The 16,846-nt window shown below is 35.1% G+C and overlaps 1 protein-coding gene across 1 annotated transcript in view; it reads right to left on the bottom strand.

Moving 5' to 3' along the window:
- Window positions 1–5,262: 5,262 nt before the first annotated feature.
- Window positions 5,263–16,846, bottom strand: part of Znf91 (zinc finger protein 91) — a 37,931-nt gene continuing 26,347 nt past the window's right edge. Inside the window, 1 exon segment of the mRNA XM_078032904.1 lies at window positions 5,263–15,051. Coding sequence (XP_077889030.1) covers window positions 13,390–15,051 — 1,662 coding nt within the window. The 3' untranslated portion in view covers window positions 5,263–13,389.

The raw sequence follows: 16,846 nt of genomic DNA, 5'->3' as shown, positions 1-16,846 counted from the left end.
GGCACAGAGAGGCCATTATCAGAATATCGCCTCACATTGGCACTTGTCAATGGTGGATGCCTCTTGAGACCAGTGTTTGTGGCCAGGGGAGTTGTTTTCTCTCCTTAGTCTTTTGTGCTCTTGGGATTTTAAAAATATGGGCTTGTTTCACTTTTTCTAAAGTCTCAAATGTTATATGTTAAAAACAAGTACACCTTTTTTTCTGGGGGGTGCTCTTTAACTGAAACTGTACCCCGGAGTGTACCTTGCTGGAGGGTCTGCAGAATCAATAGGCAGCCAGCACAGGGCTTGGCCAACACTCCTTTTGGAGTTCAGCGTCTGGAAGTCCATCACACTGCTCACCTGGAGTCCAGCTCACCCCTGGCAGTCCTCAGGCCTGGAAGAAGAGGAGGGCACTGCAAGGAAAGGATCATATTCCAGTTTGGGTTTTTGAAAACCCAGCTTCTACGTCAAGGCCTGTCCAAAGGGAGGGGGCTTGATCCTTGTCCTTGGAAAAACCCACAGAGCACTCCCAGGTACATAGCCACCCTGCTGAGTTGTTTGTCTATAAATAACAGGAGAGATCTGCCATGCCAGGTGTCCCTGACACCCCCTAGCAACCACCAATTAGCATGAGACAGGAAAAATACCTGGGATGCCAGATGACCCCTCCAGTAGTCTTGGTGGTTGATAACATGTTGGGAAACCATATAGTTAACATGTACACCCATCACAGATTAAACCCATCAGTTCAAATGAATCCCTCTTTTGTACTAACCAATCACCCCTACCCAACTTGTTCCCGCCAGTGAATGTGCTAATCAATATTAAGAGTTGTTGTTTGATTTTCCCGCAGTGTGAAATGATTTGCTGTGTGATGTTGTGACACATAGGGTATCTCCAAAAACCTATAAAATCTCGCTGAACAAAGGACCAGGACTCACTCCTCAGGACTGCTGTGTCAGAAATGGTTGTGAGTCCAGGCTCCCGCTTGCAATAAAGACTCTGTGTGATTGCATTGGATTTGGCTCCTGGAGGCCTATTGGGGTCCCACGAATCTGGCATTTCAGCTAAGGAAACTCAGGGTCCCTTTGCCCTGGACAATGGGCAAGGGCTCCATGCTGTTTCTGTCACCATGGTAACCGCCTGCCACCCGTCTGGAGGAGCAGGCTTCCTGGTCCCATCTTCTGCATTTTCATGGGCTTCCCATTGGTTCTTCCACTGTCACTCAGGACTTCTGCTCCCGCCTTCCATCCAATAGCCTGTACTTCCTGTTTCAGACCTGCTACCGGGAGCTACCCAGAGCCTGCATTTTAAAAAATGCCCACCTGTAAATGCTAACGAAAGATATTTTTTCAGACAAAATCTATTCCAAAGGTTTCTACGTTGCAGCCCTAATTTTAAGTTATTTTCGAGTTAAATAACCTGACTTTTCTCTATGGTTGTGTTACTAAATAATGTTCTATTGATGAGAGATATCAAACATGCTTCTTTATATTTTGCTTTTAATTTTGGAGGTTATGGGGATGCATTTACTCTCCACAGGAACAAAAGCTGGCAATGTTCCTGTGATGACCAAAAAACCTTATTCTCATTCCTGACTATATAATTACAAAAAATAAATGTATACACAAAGATCTTATTTCATCTACATTACATGATGTCACATATAAGAGTGCACTTCTAGTTAAAATTGAAATGGATCCAAATATCTAAGAACCACTTGTTTACATGAAGTTAATACAATGATGTTATGCCCTTATTCTTAATATGTATTTTTCTAGATAACCTATAGTTATTCATCTAACATGTCTGATTGTTTAATTAATGTATATTTATCTAATTGTTTTTCTTCAATAGAAAACCCATAATTTGTACATTTTATACATGCATTTATCTGATGCTCTGCCTTTTAGTTACAGATATTTGAGATAAATGTATTTTACTATAAATTTGCTTTCAAGAGAGAATACAACTTTCAAGTAATTTCTAATTGCCAAAGTTATTGCACAAACTTTTAAAAAATATTTATTATTAGTTGTAGTTGGACACAATATCTTTATTTTATTTTTATGTAGTGCTGAGGATCAAACCCAGAGCCTCGTACATGCCAGGCAAGCGCTCTACCGCTGAGCCACAATCCCAGCCCTTGCACAAACTTTTATAAGATGATAAAACAAGTATAATTCTGTCTACTATAATATCCAAGGACTTTAACTATATTTTCATTGATATTTCTTCTTATCAAAGTACACAAATTTATTTAGATTCTAAGGTTTTCAAAAATTATTCCACAATATAAACAGGAAAAATTCTAAAAGAAAAAGACAATGCTTCAACAAAGAGGAAGCACACATTGGCGGTCCTAAGAAAAAGAAAAAAAAATAATAATCTTTGGGTAAAAAGAAAAAAAATCATCTTTGGGTTAAACAAGGTCTTTATATTCTAGATTTTAATGATAAAAGTATTTTCCTAAATAAAAAGATCTTTATATCATTATCTAGATGATGATTTAGAAAAAATAAAACAATTAAGAAAAAGATTTATACGTACTGGACTGGTTGTAAGGATATTTCAGGTCATTTCCCTGATTTTACTATGCTGATATGAGCTAAGATTTGCCCATATTTTGACATGATAAAGACCTATTAAAACATTAAGTTTGTTTCCTGTAAGGAAGGTCTTTATTGCCTAATGATTCTTACTATTTAAGGCAAGGATTAATTTTGATGAATAAATACACATCCTTAATTAAACACTAAATATATTAAACTGCTGACTTAGATCCCAATTTTGACAATTCTCTTTGGAGTCTAAATTTGATTGATTCAAAGACACTGTTGATTCTTACATATTTTGTTTGTTGGATAATCATGAGATTTGGAAGGACATTTTATTAGAACTGAGGTTCTCCAAATTAAAGTTCTGAATTAGTTTTGAGCAATAAAGGTTGCAAACCTTGTTAAAATTTTATTGATGATATATATAAGTTCCCTGACTGGACCTATTATCCACAAAAAATATGGTAATATTTATATATTACTCTCTATACTGAGAAGTAAACTTAATCATTATTTTCTAAAAGATGATTAAGAGACACCTATTTAAAGGATACTATTCTAAAATATAGAGATATTTTGAGACCTTCTCTCAAAGAGAGATTGAGGGTTCTTTCTAAATTGTTAGGATGAATCAACTAGTCTATATTAAAAATTTACAATAATCAATAAAAGATAAATCTATTTTTATCATTTAAATACTTGTACCATTATCTATAACTTAAAATGATGATACTATGGCTGACACCAACCTTTACTCAATTTTATTAAATAAAGAAAAGGGGGAAAATAGGACCCCAGAGACACCCATTAGATCTTATAAAATATTTAAAAATTTTTTCTTTTCTTAAATTATAATGTTGAGAGTCTTAATGTTACTGAATATGATTCATTAAATTAAATCAGATATCAAAGGAGAGTTTAAGCCATCATCATGAAGATGACTGAGAAACCTGGCATAGGAAGGTAAATTTCCAGCTACAGAGTTTATAGCCATGTAGCTTCATGGGCTTATCAGGTAAGTAAAAATTATAAAGAGACTTCTATTGACCCATTTCTCAGGTTAATTTTTAACGTACATTGTAGTGTGGACTGGAAAGTTATACCTATATATCAGTCCAATGGAAAACAGGCTGCCTGGAAGTATCTTTTGAGATAAAGACATCATGTGAGAAACATAAACCAGCCAGTTATGCTGGTCTAGAAATTAAGACTATATCTGGACAATTGTCAGAAAGATTATTAAAATAGATTTTTTCCTATACAGGCTAGTTATTTACATAAAATATCCACCAATGTATTATTGCCCTAGTTATTCTACAATAAAAATTAATACTTTTTCTAAGTGGATGGATTGTACATGTCTTGTCAGTATAATACAAGATGTCAAGAAATAGTGGATATATTTAGGCTGGTCTCCTAGAATGAACAAGAACAATACATGAGGATGCCATAACTCCTAGAAACTTTAACTCTTAGTGAGATGGCATCCAAAAGAATGTTTGATGTTTGACTTCTACCTTCAGAGTATTTACATTACTGATAGATCTAATAGACTCCTTAAATGTGATAATTAAGAGAAAAAGATGATAAATATTCTGAGCCTGTAAGAATACAACTTATTGTATCATTAGTTATTGCCAGCTAATATCGCAGAGCTATAATATGCTGAAGTTAATGTTCAGGCTTTGAAACAGGCATATGTCAATTAACTAGACCTAGGCAAGCTGCTGGTCTCATCCTTAAAGTGACTACTTTAAATATTATTCCTTGCTTCTTCAGTTACAGTCTTTGTGGCTATATCTTAAAACTTACAATATATGGATTTTCTTAATGTTTGACTTAAATTACTTCCAAGATCCTTCATGGTCAGATAAGTGCTGATGAAGGATGAGAACTAAATTACAATGCTCTAGAAGACAATGTAATGAATAATGTGAATGAGCCCTCTGCTCTATGGTTTATGGAAAGGCTTAAATGCCGCCAATGAAAATATCTATGTTACTGAAGCCAGATTTAAAATTAGGTAGTCAGGGCTAGGGATGTGGCTCAAGCGGTAGCGCGCTCGCCTGGCATGTGTGCTGCCCAGGTTCGATCCTCAGCACCACATACCAACAAAGATGTTGTGTCCGCCAACTAAAAAAAAATTTTTTTTAAATTCTCTCTCTCTCACTCTCTCTTAAAAAAATATTAAAAATTCTCTCTCTCTCTTAATTAAAAAAATAAAATATAAACTTAAGCATAAAAAAATGATTTTTAAGAGAACATAAATAAAAAGTATTGAGTTTGTCTTTGTGGTTGAATTGAACTGGCACCCAGATTGGGCTATCTGTGAGAAGCATGCCTTAGGTCTGCATAGCTAGAACTAAAAAAATTTTAAAAAATAAATAAATAAAATAAAATTAGGTAGTCAGTGTAGTTAGGTAAATCGGGTCTAATAACAACTGAAATCTAAAATGGAGGCATGCTGACAATGATTTGGCCCTAGGCCAAAGTCCATCCCAAAGAAATGTTAATGGAACCCAGGAAACAGCCCCCAACAGATTTGGAGATAGCCCATCCCAGAGAAGTGATAAGCCCATCCCCAAAAGTGATAATTAAGTCCTTCCTGCCCAGATTACTTGTTTGGCTCACCTGTGTCCTAATGTTACCGCTTTTCACCAATGACGAGTCCTTGCTTCCCCAATGTTGAAGAATAACACCAAAGAAGCACGCCAAGGCAAGGTCAGAGTAGAAATTAGAAGTTTATTAAAGGACAGCAGAAAAGACAACAACAACAAATCCTAGAAAACACATACACAAACAAACAGGTATGCACTGAAACCATCCGTAAAATACAAATAAAATTTTGGCAGCAGGAAGAAAATGTTATTACTGATATTATTACTAATAGTGCATATTGTTAATAATAGATATCATTTTTAGAAATTTAGAATGGGTCAGATATTATGATGAATTCTTTAAGCATTATAAAATTTCTTGTTTCTAACATCTCTAAGGCACATACTACTACTGCTGCCTTTTTAAAAATAAGAAAAATGAATCATAAATAAGTTGTAGAGTGTACCAAAGATTTTACTATAAGTTGCCACATAAGATATTTGAACATAAATATATAGACAAATGAATGGAAGATGATTAAAAGTTCCCAAACCATGTAATGTATTTGAAAAAAAGTATATGTAATATCAAACTATTAGGGAAAGATGAACAATTCTGTAAATATTGTTAGAACAACCAGGGAGTCATCTGGAAAAGTAATAAAAAATCAGAGCTAGACCATAGCTAATAAAACAGGATAAATTCCAATGAATAAAATATTCAAAGACAACTGTAAATAAATACACAAAACTCTAAAAAGCCATTAAAGGAAATGTTTATAAATCAATCTAAATAAAAATTTATGTTGATTCTTTGGTGAACATTATGCTTAAACCATCAAGATAGATGATCCTTTTTCCAGAACTGATTACTTGCTGATTAAAATTAAAAGTGAAGGGGGCTGGGGATGTGGCTCAAGCGGTAGCGCGCTCGCCTGGCATGCGTGCGGCCCGGGTTCGATCCTCAGCACCACATACCAACAAAGATGTTGTGTCCGCCGAGAACTGAAAAATAAATATTAAAAACTCTCTCTCTCTCTCCTCTCTCACTCTCTCTTTAAAAAAAAAATTAAAAGTGAAGAACATTAGAAAATCAAAATCGCAAACCTTTCCCTGTTTATCCTACCAAGTGCAGAATAAATGCTATCATCCTCTACTTTTCTATGTATAATTTATAAAAAATGAGAAGTGTTAACTACTATGAGCTCATAAAATCAGGTGTAAAATACCCAAACTGGGAGAATCTTAGAAATCAGAGTAACTACTCCAGTTTTAATAGATGGAAAAAAATAACAAGTGATCTGTTCAAAGTCACAAGGCTAATTGATGCTTATGTCATTCAAGTGGGTTACATCTGCTTTCAGATTACCTCATATTAACACAGCAGAGAACTTTTCTATAGTTGGGGTAATAAACGGAGATCCAATGGTCTAATTAGAAAAATCATAATAACATGAATCAAGCCTTTCCCTTTTCAACCCTATATTTTAAGCCTTAATTGGAGAATATGCCCCAACTGGAAATATGCTGGGGGTGGGAGGGAGTGTGGTCTCAGAGGTGAACTAATAGTACAATGTTGTCATGAAATTGTCATTTGGCTCGTAGAATAAAGTCATGTTTGTTGGTTTTGAGATTCCTAACTTCATTTGATGCAACATTATGATACTGTTTTGTCAAAACAGAAGTTATAATAGCAAAGGACCATAGTCCTTTCTCCATGGACCACCTTGGGCGGAAGAACCCACTTGGCAAGGCCTTTTAACCAGGGTGTTTCCAGATTCTGCTCCAGCTCAAAGGCTGACACTTATTGTGATTGTTTGGTACTTATGCCTTAGAGATTGTTCAACATTTTGACCATAACTTCTGGGTATATATACTCAAAGATAAGTCTGGAACAAAGAGATCAATGCAGGAAGAGAATGGCAAGGTATCAAAACTTTCAAACCCCAAGTTTAAGCTGAAAACAAAAAAACATTTCTATGTGTATGTCCTAAGGAGGAATTTCACATGGAAGAGAGAGAAAAATAACAATAGGATCTAAATTGAAAGCCTACTTCTTTTACTAATTTATTTAATTTATTTAATGACACTGGATTTATTCCAATGGTGTTTTACCACTGAGCTATACCCCAATCTTTTAAAATTTTACTTTAAGACAGGGTGTTGTTGTGGGCTGGGGATGTGGCTCAAGCGGTAGCGCGCTCGCCTGGCATGTGTGCGACCCAGGTTCGATCCTCAGCACCACATACCAACAAAGATGTTGTGTCCGCCAAGAACTAAAAAAAATATATATATAATAATAAATATTTAAAAAAAAAAAAAAAGACAGGGTGTTGTTGAGTTTCCAGGGTAGCCTCAAACATGCAATCCTCCTGCCTCAGCCATAATAAGTTACTGGGATTTTAATCAAGTACCTCTGAACCTAGTGAAAAGCCCATTTCTGTAGAAATTGTCCCATATAAAAAGGATACATTTTGCCTATAAAGCCAGTTCTCCATAACACATGCATGCAACTTCTGACTGTAGAGTGGACCACTCACATCCCCAGCCTAAGGCATCCATTTTCTGCACAGATGTCAGGTGAATTATAATTTCAATCTCAAAGTTTTATAACTCAATTTGGAGGTTCCCTTCCTCCAGTACTGTTTGTAACTGAGGCTCAGTCATCAGCCATTTACTAGAATAGGTTAGATTTGATACATCTCCTAAATGCTTTCAATCTCCAATGAGCAACTAAGAAAGGCAGCCCCCAGTGTGTGTGTGTGTGTGTGTGTGTGTGTGTGTTGGGAGGGGTGTTAAAGTTCAATTTTTCAATGCTCATGGACTCTTTTTTTTTAAGAGAGAGTGAGAGAGGAGAGAGAAAGAATTTTTAATATTTATTTTTTAGTTCTCGGTGGACACAACATCTTTGTTGGTATGTGGTGCTGAGGATCGAACACGGGCTGCACGCATGCCAGGCAAGCGCGCTACTGCTTGAGCCACATCCCCAGCCCCTCATGGACTCTTCATTAAACTTTTCTTCTTATATACTACATAGAGATTTTGTGTAGTTTTCTTCAATTCATGCTTCCTGTGAGTGAAGTGTGATATGAGGGAATTCTTTTCTGATGAGAAATCAATCCAATAAATTCCTGTAATGAACAATTGAAATCAACATTGTTACCCATGTCATTTGTCATTTATAATGTTATTAAAAAATAATAACTGAGAGGCAATCAGGCAGAAACAACTCCAGCCCCTTGGGTTCCTACATAATCAAATGGAAGCCCAAATTAAACAGTAAAATGAAATTTTGGCTTAACTAATCACAAAACACCAACTAAAGTAAAACTGGTAACTTTGCATGTGATTATGCCCAAGGCAGGCAAATGTCCAGCTATAGTCAACCAGGTGATTTCTTCACCTCTGCTTTCAACCAATGGAAGCCCACTGCATAGGCCTGGGAGGATTTTTGGTTCTGAGTGCTGCTTGTTTTCATGAATGGTTATTTGCTCAAATTAACTCCATTAAATACACTTTATGTTGTTTTTCTTTTATCACTTCTATGTACAACTTCATTTTGGTGGCTCTGATTGCTACCCTATGATGGAGGAGCAGCATTTTAAATGTGGCTTAAGCAGAGTAATGGAATTTTTCCCTGTGTTTTCAGGAAATTATATCTTACCTAATGCTGTTTACTCTAGTTTTGGAGGGTCTTTCTGCTATGGGCTTGAAGGTGGCCTACACGGTATCATTTCATTGGGGTGATTGCTGTCTTGGTCACTGATACATTGTGTTATGGTGGCTTTTCCTATTTAGTGGAGGAAAATTGCTGGTATCTCCCATAGTGATAATTATACAATCTTAAACTATCTTTCATATTCAAATTGTTGACAATATAAAGCTTTCTTTCAGAGTCTCTCCAAATCTCCTTGAGGGATCCAATGAGGAAACATAAGCTGATTGGACAGCTCAGTCTTTTAAAATTTTTTGGTACTGGGGACTGACCTCAGGGGCACTCAACCACTAAGCCACATGTGTGGCCTTATTTTGTATTTTATTTACAGATAGGGTCCCACTGAGTTTCTTCATGCCTCAACATTGCTGAGGCTGGCTTTGAACTTGCAATCCTCCCATCTCAACTTCCCGAGCTGCTAGGATTACAGGGCTGTGCCTCTGCACCCAGCCAGCTTAGTTTTCTTAATATATGCTATCTTCTCTTGTAATATATGGAAAATATTCTTGGAAATTGTTTGTAGACTTTCCCTAGGGCTGCTTTTAAGCATTATGCTTTGTCCTGTGTCTGCCTTTCCCCAGGGAACCTGGGATGCATCTCACTGAATTCATTTTTCATTGATATCTTTTCAAGAAGGAGGTCAGATGCTAGCACAGATGAGTTCTTCTGTCTTTTCATTGAGTTAGGCAGAAAAATTGCCTTTCTTTAATGGCAAATTATTTTCTTTCCTCGATCAACAAATGTTTTCTGTAATTACTCCATGGAATGTATTGACTATATAGCATAAATAAAAAGCCATTCACTCAAAACTTCTTGTCCAGATACTTTTATTATAAAATACTATTTTTTAGTTGGGTATGGACTCAATACCTTTATTTGTTTTTATGTGGTGCTAGGATTGAACCCAGGGCCTCACACTTGTGAGGCAAGTGCTCTACCACTGAGCTACAACTCCAGACTCTTGTCCAGAGATTTTTGATGGCTAAAATCAGATCTCCTCTCATTGACATCCCTGGGTGATAATATCAAAAGGAAGCCCAAACCTTCTAGAGTTTAAATGGACTGGTCATGAATAAAATAAGCAATATTGTTTATCTTTGTAGGAGAACAAATTTTAGTTTAACTTTCTATAGGTCTATTATTTTCCTTTGGACTAGGTTCCTATTTATTTCATTCACTTCTTATTTACTTATTTATTTACTGTAGTACAAGAATTATAATAGTGACCCAAATCTTCCAATGCAGGACCTAGTATATGGTACAGTCTCCACATATGTTAGATAAATGAAGAACCAATAGATATAATGGTGAATCAATTGAGGAAATACAAACTGCTGTGAAACGTACCATGCCATAATGCAATAGCTATAATGCAGATTATTATGCAATATGGAAAATATAGAGTGGGACCATGATTAAATAGCTAAAGGAGGAGATGATTTCTCTTAAGTTGTATGGAATTATTACATAGGACCATGAGCAAATCATAGCTAACCACTAGAAGGTTACTACAACTCCCCAATCTTATACCCATCTGCACCCATCACTCACACATAAACACACATATTGGAGACACAGAAAAATTCAACAAGATATACTGAATGACATATGTAAGGTCAAATAATACCTTGTTTGTTAAAAACAAAGTAAAACATTTTCCATCACTTTTGATCCCTTACCAATTTGCATTATACTAAACATTCATCATTCTATAACATATTGTTTACTTTAAAATTTTCCCTATGTCAATAGAAAAGTAGATGAGACAGGTGACTTTGCTTACTGCTATATCCCCTAGAATAGTGACTAGTATGTATCAGCATACTTGATATTTATTGAATAAATAGATGGGTTAAAAATAGCAGCTGAAGGCTAGAATAGATATTTTCTAATTCTAATTCTTCCTAGTATACCACTCTGTTTCTTAATAAAGCTAATTTGCAATTTTATGTTTTGACATGAATTGTCATGAAACAGAATCAAATAGTCATTTAAATTGGGAAAAAATAATTTTCAGTTCTACTTTTTATCTTATTAGGAAGACTGAAACTTCTTGACTTCTATCTACTGTTAATGGAAGCAAACTCAGATTATTATAAGTATGAAAGTGTAAAAGAAGGTGTACATAGCTTAGATATAGAATAAACACAGCAAGATTCCCCTTATTAAAACAAAGCACTATATTGTTCAATAGCATGTAACAGTATATCCAATCTTAAGAGTAATTTGTTCTCCTTACCAGGCACTTGCTCATTTAATGCCTGGTATTCATGTAGCTCAGAGATTAGGAAAAGTATATAAGGAGTTGAGAGCATACTGAACACATCCTTCTTTGTAAGCAATGTTCTAAATGCATGACATCTGATATATTGTTTTATCCTCACTATAATCCTGTATAGTGGTCACTTTACAAATAAGAAAAATGAGCAAAGAAAGATACATTCCATTGCCCATTCATTTGGGAGGTAGCAGAGCTAAAACCCCATGTTTCTGAGTACCATACTAAATCATGCTAATGTTGCTTAAAAGAACAGAGGAAAATAGCCTTCAAAACATGAGTCAGCACCCCCATCCCATGGTTTCCCTTTTCCCTATATATTTCCTGTTAAGCCTCACCTGTGTCAATCCTTAAATAGCAGAAAATACTTAAGAAAATTTGTAGCAATCTGCTTCTGACAACTGGGTTAAATCTGACATCAGAAGCAACTGACACAGTGGAGGCCAGCATGTGTGCAGTGTAGATGGCATTTTAATAGTCACTGAATGATGAAAAGCTGCAGACACAATGATGCCTCATGTGACAGATTTTCCCTTCCTAAATTCATGATAGGGAAGGAATCAAAAAAGGAAAATTAAGAAATGATATTAGAAAAGAAGCAATGGTGTTTAAGACAACATTCATAATCTTTTTTTTAAAGAAAGAAAGAGAGAGAGAGAGAGAGAGAGAGAGAGAGAGAGAAATTTTTAATATTTATTTTTTAGTTTTTGGCGGACACAAATTCTTTGTTGGTATGTGGTGCTGAAGATCGAACCCGGGCCACACGCATGCCAGGCGAGCGCGCTACCGCTTGAGCCACATCCCCAGCCCGACAATTTTTTCTTATCGACTTTTGTTAAAGCCATCATTTTTATTGAAGTTGTTATTATTTTAATGAGAAGAAATCCTACTAATCTGGATAACAAAATTGAGAGAAAACATGAAAAAATTCATGTCATGTTATAAGTTATGAATTTCTAAGATTCAAGTAGCATAAACTCCAACTTCACGGTTTTTTTTTAAGTAGAACCATTATTATGCATAAATTTTGGCAATGATTTTTTATTAACAGCATAATTCTAGGCCAAAAATTCTATGATTTTAAGAAAGTAAAGAAAGAGAATAGCACTAAACTTATCTTCCCATCTGTACTTCAATTTATTTATTTATTCTTCACATTTGACAAAGTATTTATGATAAATGTTTCATTTTTATATAAGGCATACATTTTGGACAAAATCTGTTCAATGTTCACTACTGGTATGAGTTTTCAGATGTTCAATGAATTTAAAATTTGAATAAGTTTTCAAAATATTATCTAACTATTTAGGGTTTCTGGGCACAATAAATTCTCCAAAAATCAGTAGTGTTTAAGAAACATTGTGGTTAAGAAATTTTTTTTTTTTTCCCCTATTTGTATTCTCTCTAACCAGTATGTATCCACTGGTGCTGAGTATTGGTGAATAAATTTTGGAGGCATTGTCACATTGCCAATTTTCACATTTCAAAACTTTGTCTCTTCTATGGTTATTGTGGTGAGGATTAAATGTTGACTCTTTCTTAGAGGAATGATACGATGGTCTCATTTGTAAAGCTTCTCTCCAGTGTGTTTTCTCTGATGTCTAGTAATGTATGATATATAATTTAAAATGTTTCTACATTCTCTACATTTATGTCTTCTTTCCAGAATAAATGTCTTAGTGGTGAAAAAGAATTGATTTCTTATTAAAAGCTTTGCTATTCATTTTAGGGGTTCTTTTCTGTATAAATTCTGTTAATGAGGTTTAGTTTTTCTTTAAAAGTATTATCACTTTATCTACATTTCACATTCACCAGGGTGTCTTCTGTTGTGGTGAATAAAGTTTTATTTTTTATTAAAAGTTTTTCCACTTATTCACATTTGTAGGGCTATTCTCCAGTGTGAGTTCTGCTGTGGTGAATAAGGCCTGTTTAATGGCTAAAAGCTTTGCCACATTCCTTACATTTGTAGGGTTTTCTCCAATGTGAATTCTGTTGTGGCAATCAGGGTTGATATTTAAGTAAAAACTTCATCACATACTTTGCATTTGTGAGGCTTCTCTCCAGTGTGAGTTCTCTGTGGCAAACAAGGTGTGATTTTTCAACTGAAAGCTTTGCCACATTCTTTACAATTGTAGAGCTTCTCTCTAGTGTGAATTCTGCTGTGGAAAATAACATCTATTTTTTGACTGAAAGCTTTGCCACCATCTTTACATTTGTAGTGCTTCTCTCTAGTGTGAGTTCTGCTGTGGTGAATAAGGTCTATTTTTGACTGAAAGCTTTGCCACATTCTTTACATTTGTAGGGCTTCTCTCCAGTGTGAGTTCTGCTTTGGCAAATAAGGTATGAGTTTTGACTGTATGTTTTGTCACATTCTTTACATTTCTAGGACTTCTCGCCAGTGTGCCTTCTGCTGTGCCTAATAAGGTATAGTTTTCGACTAAAAGCTTTGCCACAATCATTACATTTGTAGGGCTTCTCTCCAGTGTGAGTTCTGCTGTGGCGAATAAGGTGTGATTTTTGATAGAAAGCTTTGGCACATTCTTGACAATTGTAGGGCTTCTCTCCAGTGTGCATTCTGCTGTGGCACATGAGGCATGATTTTTGACTAAAAGCTTTGCCACATTCATTACATTTGTAGGGCTTCTCTCCAGTGTGCATTCTTCTGTGGTACATAAGGCATGATTTTTTACTAAAAGCTTTGCCACATTCATTACATTTGTAGGGCTTCTCTCCAGTGTGCAATCTGCTGTGCCTAAAAAGGTCTAGTTTTTGACTAAAAGCTTTGCCACATTCATTACATTTGTAGGGCTTCTCTCCAGTGTGTGTTCTGCTGTGGTGAGTAAGGTTTGATTTTTGACTGAAAGCTTTTCCACATTCATTACATTTGTAGGGCTTCTCTCCAGCGTGAGTTCTGCTGTGGCGAGTAAGGTTTGATTTTCGACTGAAAGCTTTTCCACATTCTTTACATTTGTGGGGCTTCTCTCCAGTATGAGTTATGCTGTGGCAAGTAAGGCTTTCTTTTCGACTGAAAGCTTTTCCACATTCTTTACATTTGTGGGGCTTCTCTCCAGTATGAGTTATGCTGTGGCAAGTAAGGCTTTCTTTTCGACTGAAAGCTTTTCCACATTCTTTACATTTGTGAGGCTTCTCTCCAGTATGAGTCATGCTGTGGCAAGTAAGGCTTTCTTTTTGACTGAAAGCTGTTCCACATTCTTTACATTTGTAGGGCTTCTCTCCTGTGTGAGTTCTGCTGTGGTAAGTAAGGCCTTCTTTTCGAATGAAAGCTTTTCCACATTCTTTACATTTGTAGGGCTTCTCTCCTGTGTGAGTTCTGCTGTGGTAAGTAAGGCTTTCTTTTCGACTGAAAGCTTTTCCACATTCTTTACATTTGTAGGGCTTCTCTCCAGTATGAGTTCTGCTGTGGCAAGTAAGGCTTTCTTTTCGACTGTAAGCTTTTCCACATTCTTTACATTTGTGGGGCTTCTCTCCAGTATACATTCTCTGGTGGTAAACATGGTCTGAATTTTTATATGACTTCTGTTGTTCACTCAAACTTGTAGTTTTCCATATTTTATTTTGTTGTAAATAGTCAATATTACAACTTGTATATTTTCCACTTATCACTTTGTGAAATATATGTTTTATGCCTTTTTCTGGTGAATATTCTTGGGTATCTTGAGGAGTCAGGGCAAGGAAGGCAAAGTTTCTATAGTTCTCTAACATCACATCTTTATATAAGTTTTTCTGAGCAGGTTGAAGGCATTCCCACTCTTCTTGAGTAAAATCAATGGCTATATCCCTGAATGTTAACAGTACCATTTCCTGGCTCTCAGGGTTCTCAGCATTCTCCCTGTGGTTTGTTTTCAGATTCTGCATTGCACAGAAACCTGGGCTCCAGATCCAGGACAGAAAGCCTACAAAAAGTTAAAGAAATGGTGGGCTTCAGACACAAAGGGAACAGCCAATTTATCTTTAATTCTAATAGTTATTCAGAGAAAACTCTTCTAAATAAAATAATGACTTAAATTACTTCTTCATATCGAATTAAATTTAAACCACTTGATTTTAAGCCTTAAAATCTAAGTCATAATGACAAAGTCAGTTCTCCTGAAGTTATATTAATAATATTAACACATTGTAAAAGATGGTATTAAATTTTCTTTATAAATCAAAGTATACAGTAAATACTATCCTTAATGTGGAAAAACAGACATGCAAAAATAATCAGGAAATTTTTTTATCTAGCAGTGATAAAAGCAATAACCCCATCAAACATTAAATTTTGTATAAGCTCTCTAAAATTAAAACAATATAATGCTGCCCACAAATAGACCAAAAAATATGTAATGAAAGAAATTACAGAAATAGACTTGACTCAAATGTGGCATTACTATGGAATAAAATTGCTATCAATTCATTGGGAAAAATATGGACGTTTTAATTGGTGAGACTGGAACAAATTGTTAAGATATCTGGAAAAAGATAAATTGAGATTATTATTCCATATTAAACAAAATAATAAACCCAAATGGATAAAGAATGTAAAAAACAATAACAAATAAGCAAAAACAGAAATCATATTAAAGTAAAGCATAGGTACATATATTACTCTGAGCATAGGAAATAACACTCCATTTCTCAAAATTCAGATATAATAAAAGAATATTAATAGTTTGACAACATTAAAAGATTTCTTATGGGTAAAAAATTCATTCTGATCCAAAAGCAAAGTCACAAGACAACTGTCAAACTGGGGGGAAATATTTACAACATTCATCACAGGTAAAAGACTCATAACCATATTATATACAGGTATTTTTAAATCTAAGAATTTAAAAGACCAGACTTCCAATAGAAAACAGGGCAACAGAGAACATAAAAAAAACTACAATGAAAACAAAATTTAAAAAGACATAAACATATGAAATAATGTTTACTCTCATAAGTAAATTTAATTAAAGCAATGGATCTGACATTATTCACAGTATTCATATACATATTCATGACATACCATTTTTTTTCATGTTTATGCACTGCTAGGTATCCATCTCAGGTATCTATCATCTATGCTAGGAAAGTGCACTACACTGAGCCACATCCCTGCCCCATTTCTAATTTTTGAATTAGCAACATTTTGAAATTATAAATAGACGCACGAGGAGGCAATGAGGAAAGAAGCATCCCCACACACTGATAAATAGCTATTATTAATTGAGTATTATGTGGTAGTGCTTTACATACTCAATTTCATTTAGAATTTACCATAACTAGTAGGGTTTCTTATCTTCTGGTTTAGATATTTAGAAATCAAAGCTTAGAATATTTAAATTACTATCACAAGGTAACACAGGTGGTATTTGAGTGAGAATAACCTGAATGACTCTGTAGTCCAAATTCTATAAATCATAAACTTGTTTAAAAAATGTCCAGGTCTCACACTGAGAAAAGAGAAGGATCTCCTGAAGAGGGGGAACTTAAGAATAACACATTTATATGGCAACAGTTATTTATCCAAAAGAATTAACCAAAGAAGAACCAATTAAAACTGGGTCTGGCTTGACAGTGGTACATATGTGCAAGCCCAGCGGCTGGGGAGGCTGAGGCAGGAGGCACACAGATTTCGAATTTATCAATTTAGTGAGACCCTGAACAACTCATCAAAACCCTGTCTCTAAACAAAATATGAAAAAGGGCTGGGAATGTGGCTCAGTGGTTA

Source organism: Ictidomys tridecemlineatus, chromosome 15 (genome assembly GCF_052094955.1).
Source record: "Ictidomys tridecemlineatus isolate mIctTri1 chromosome 15, mIctTri1.hap1, whole genome shotgun sequence".
Taxonomy (NCBI): Eukaryota; Metazoa; Chordata; class Mammalia; order Rodentia; family Sciuridae; genus Ictidomys; species Ictidomys tridecemlineatus.
The sequence above is the reverse complement of the archived record's forward strand: the minus strand, read 5'-3'. Positions and strand labels throughout refer to the sequence as shown.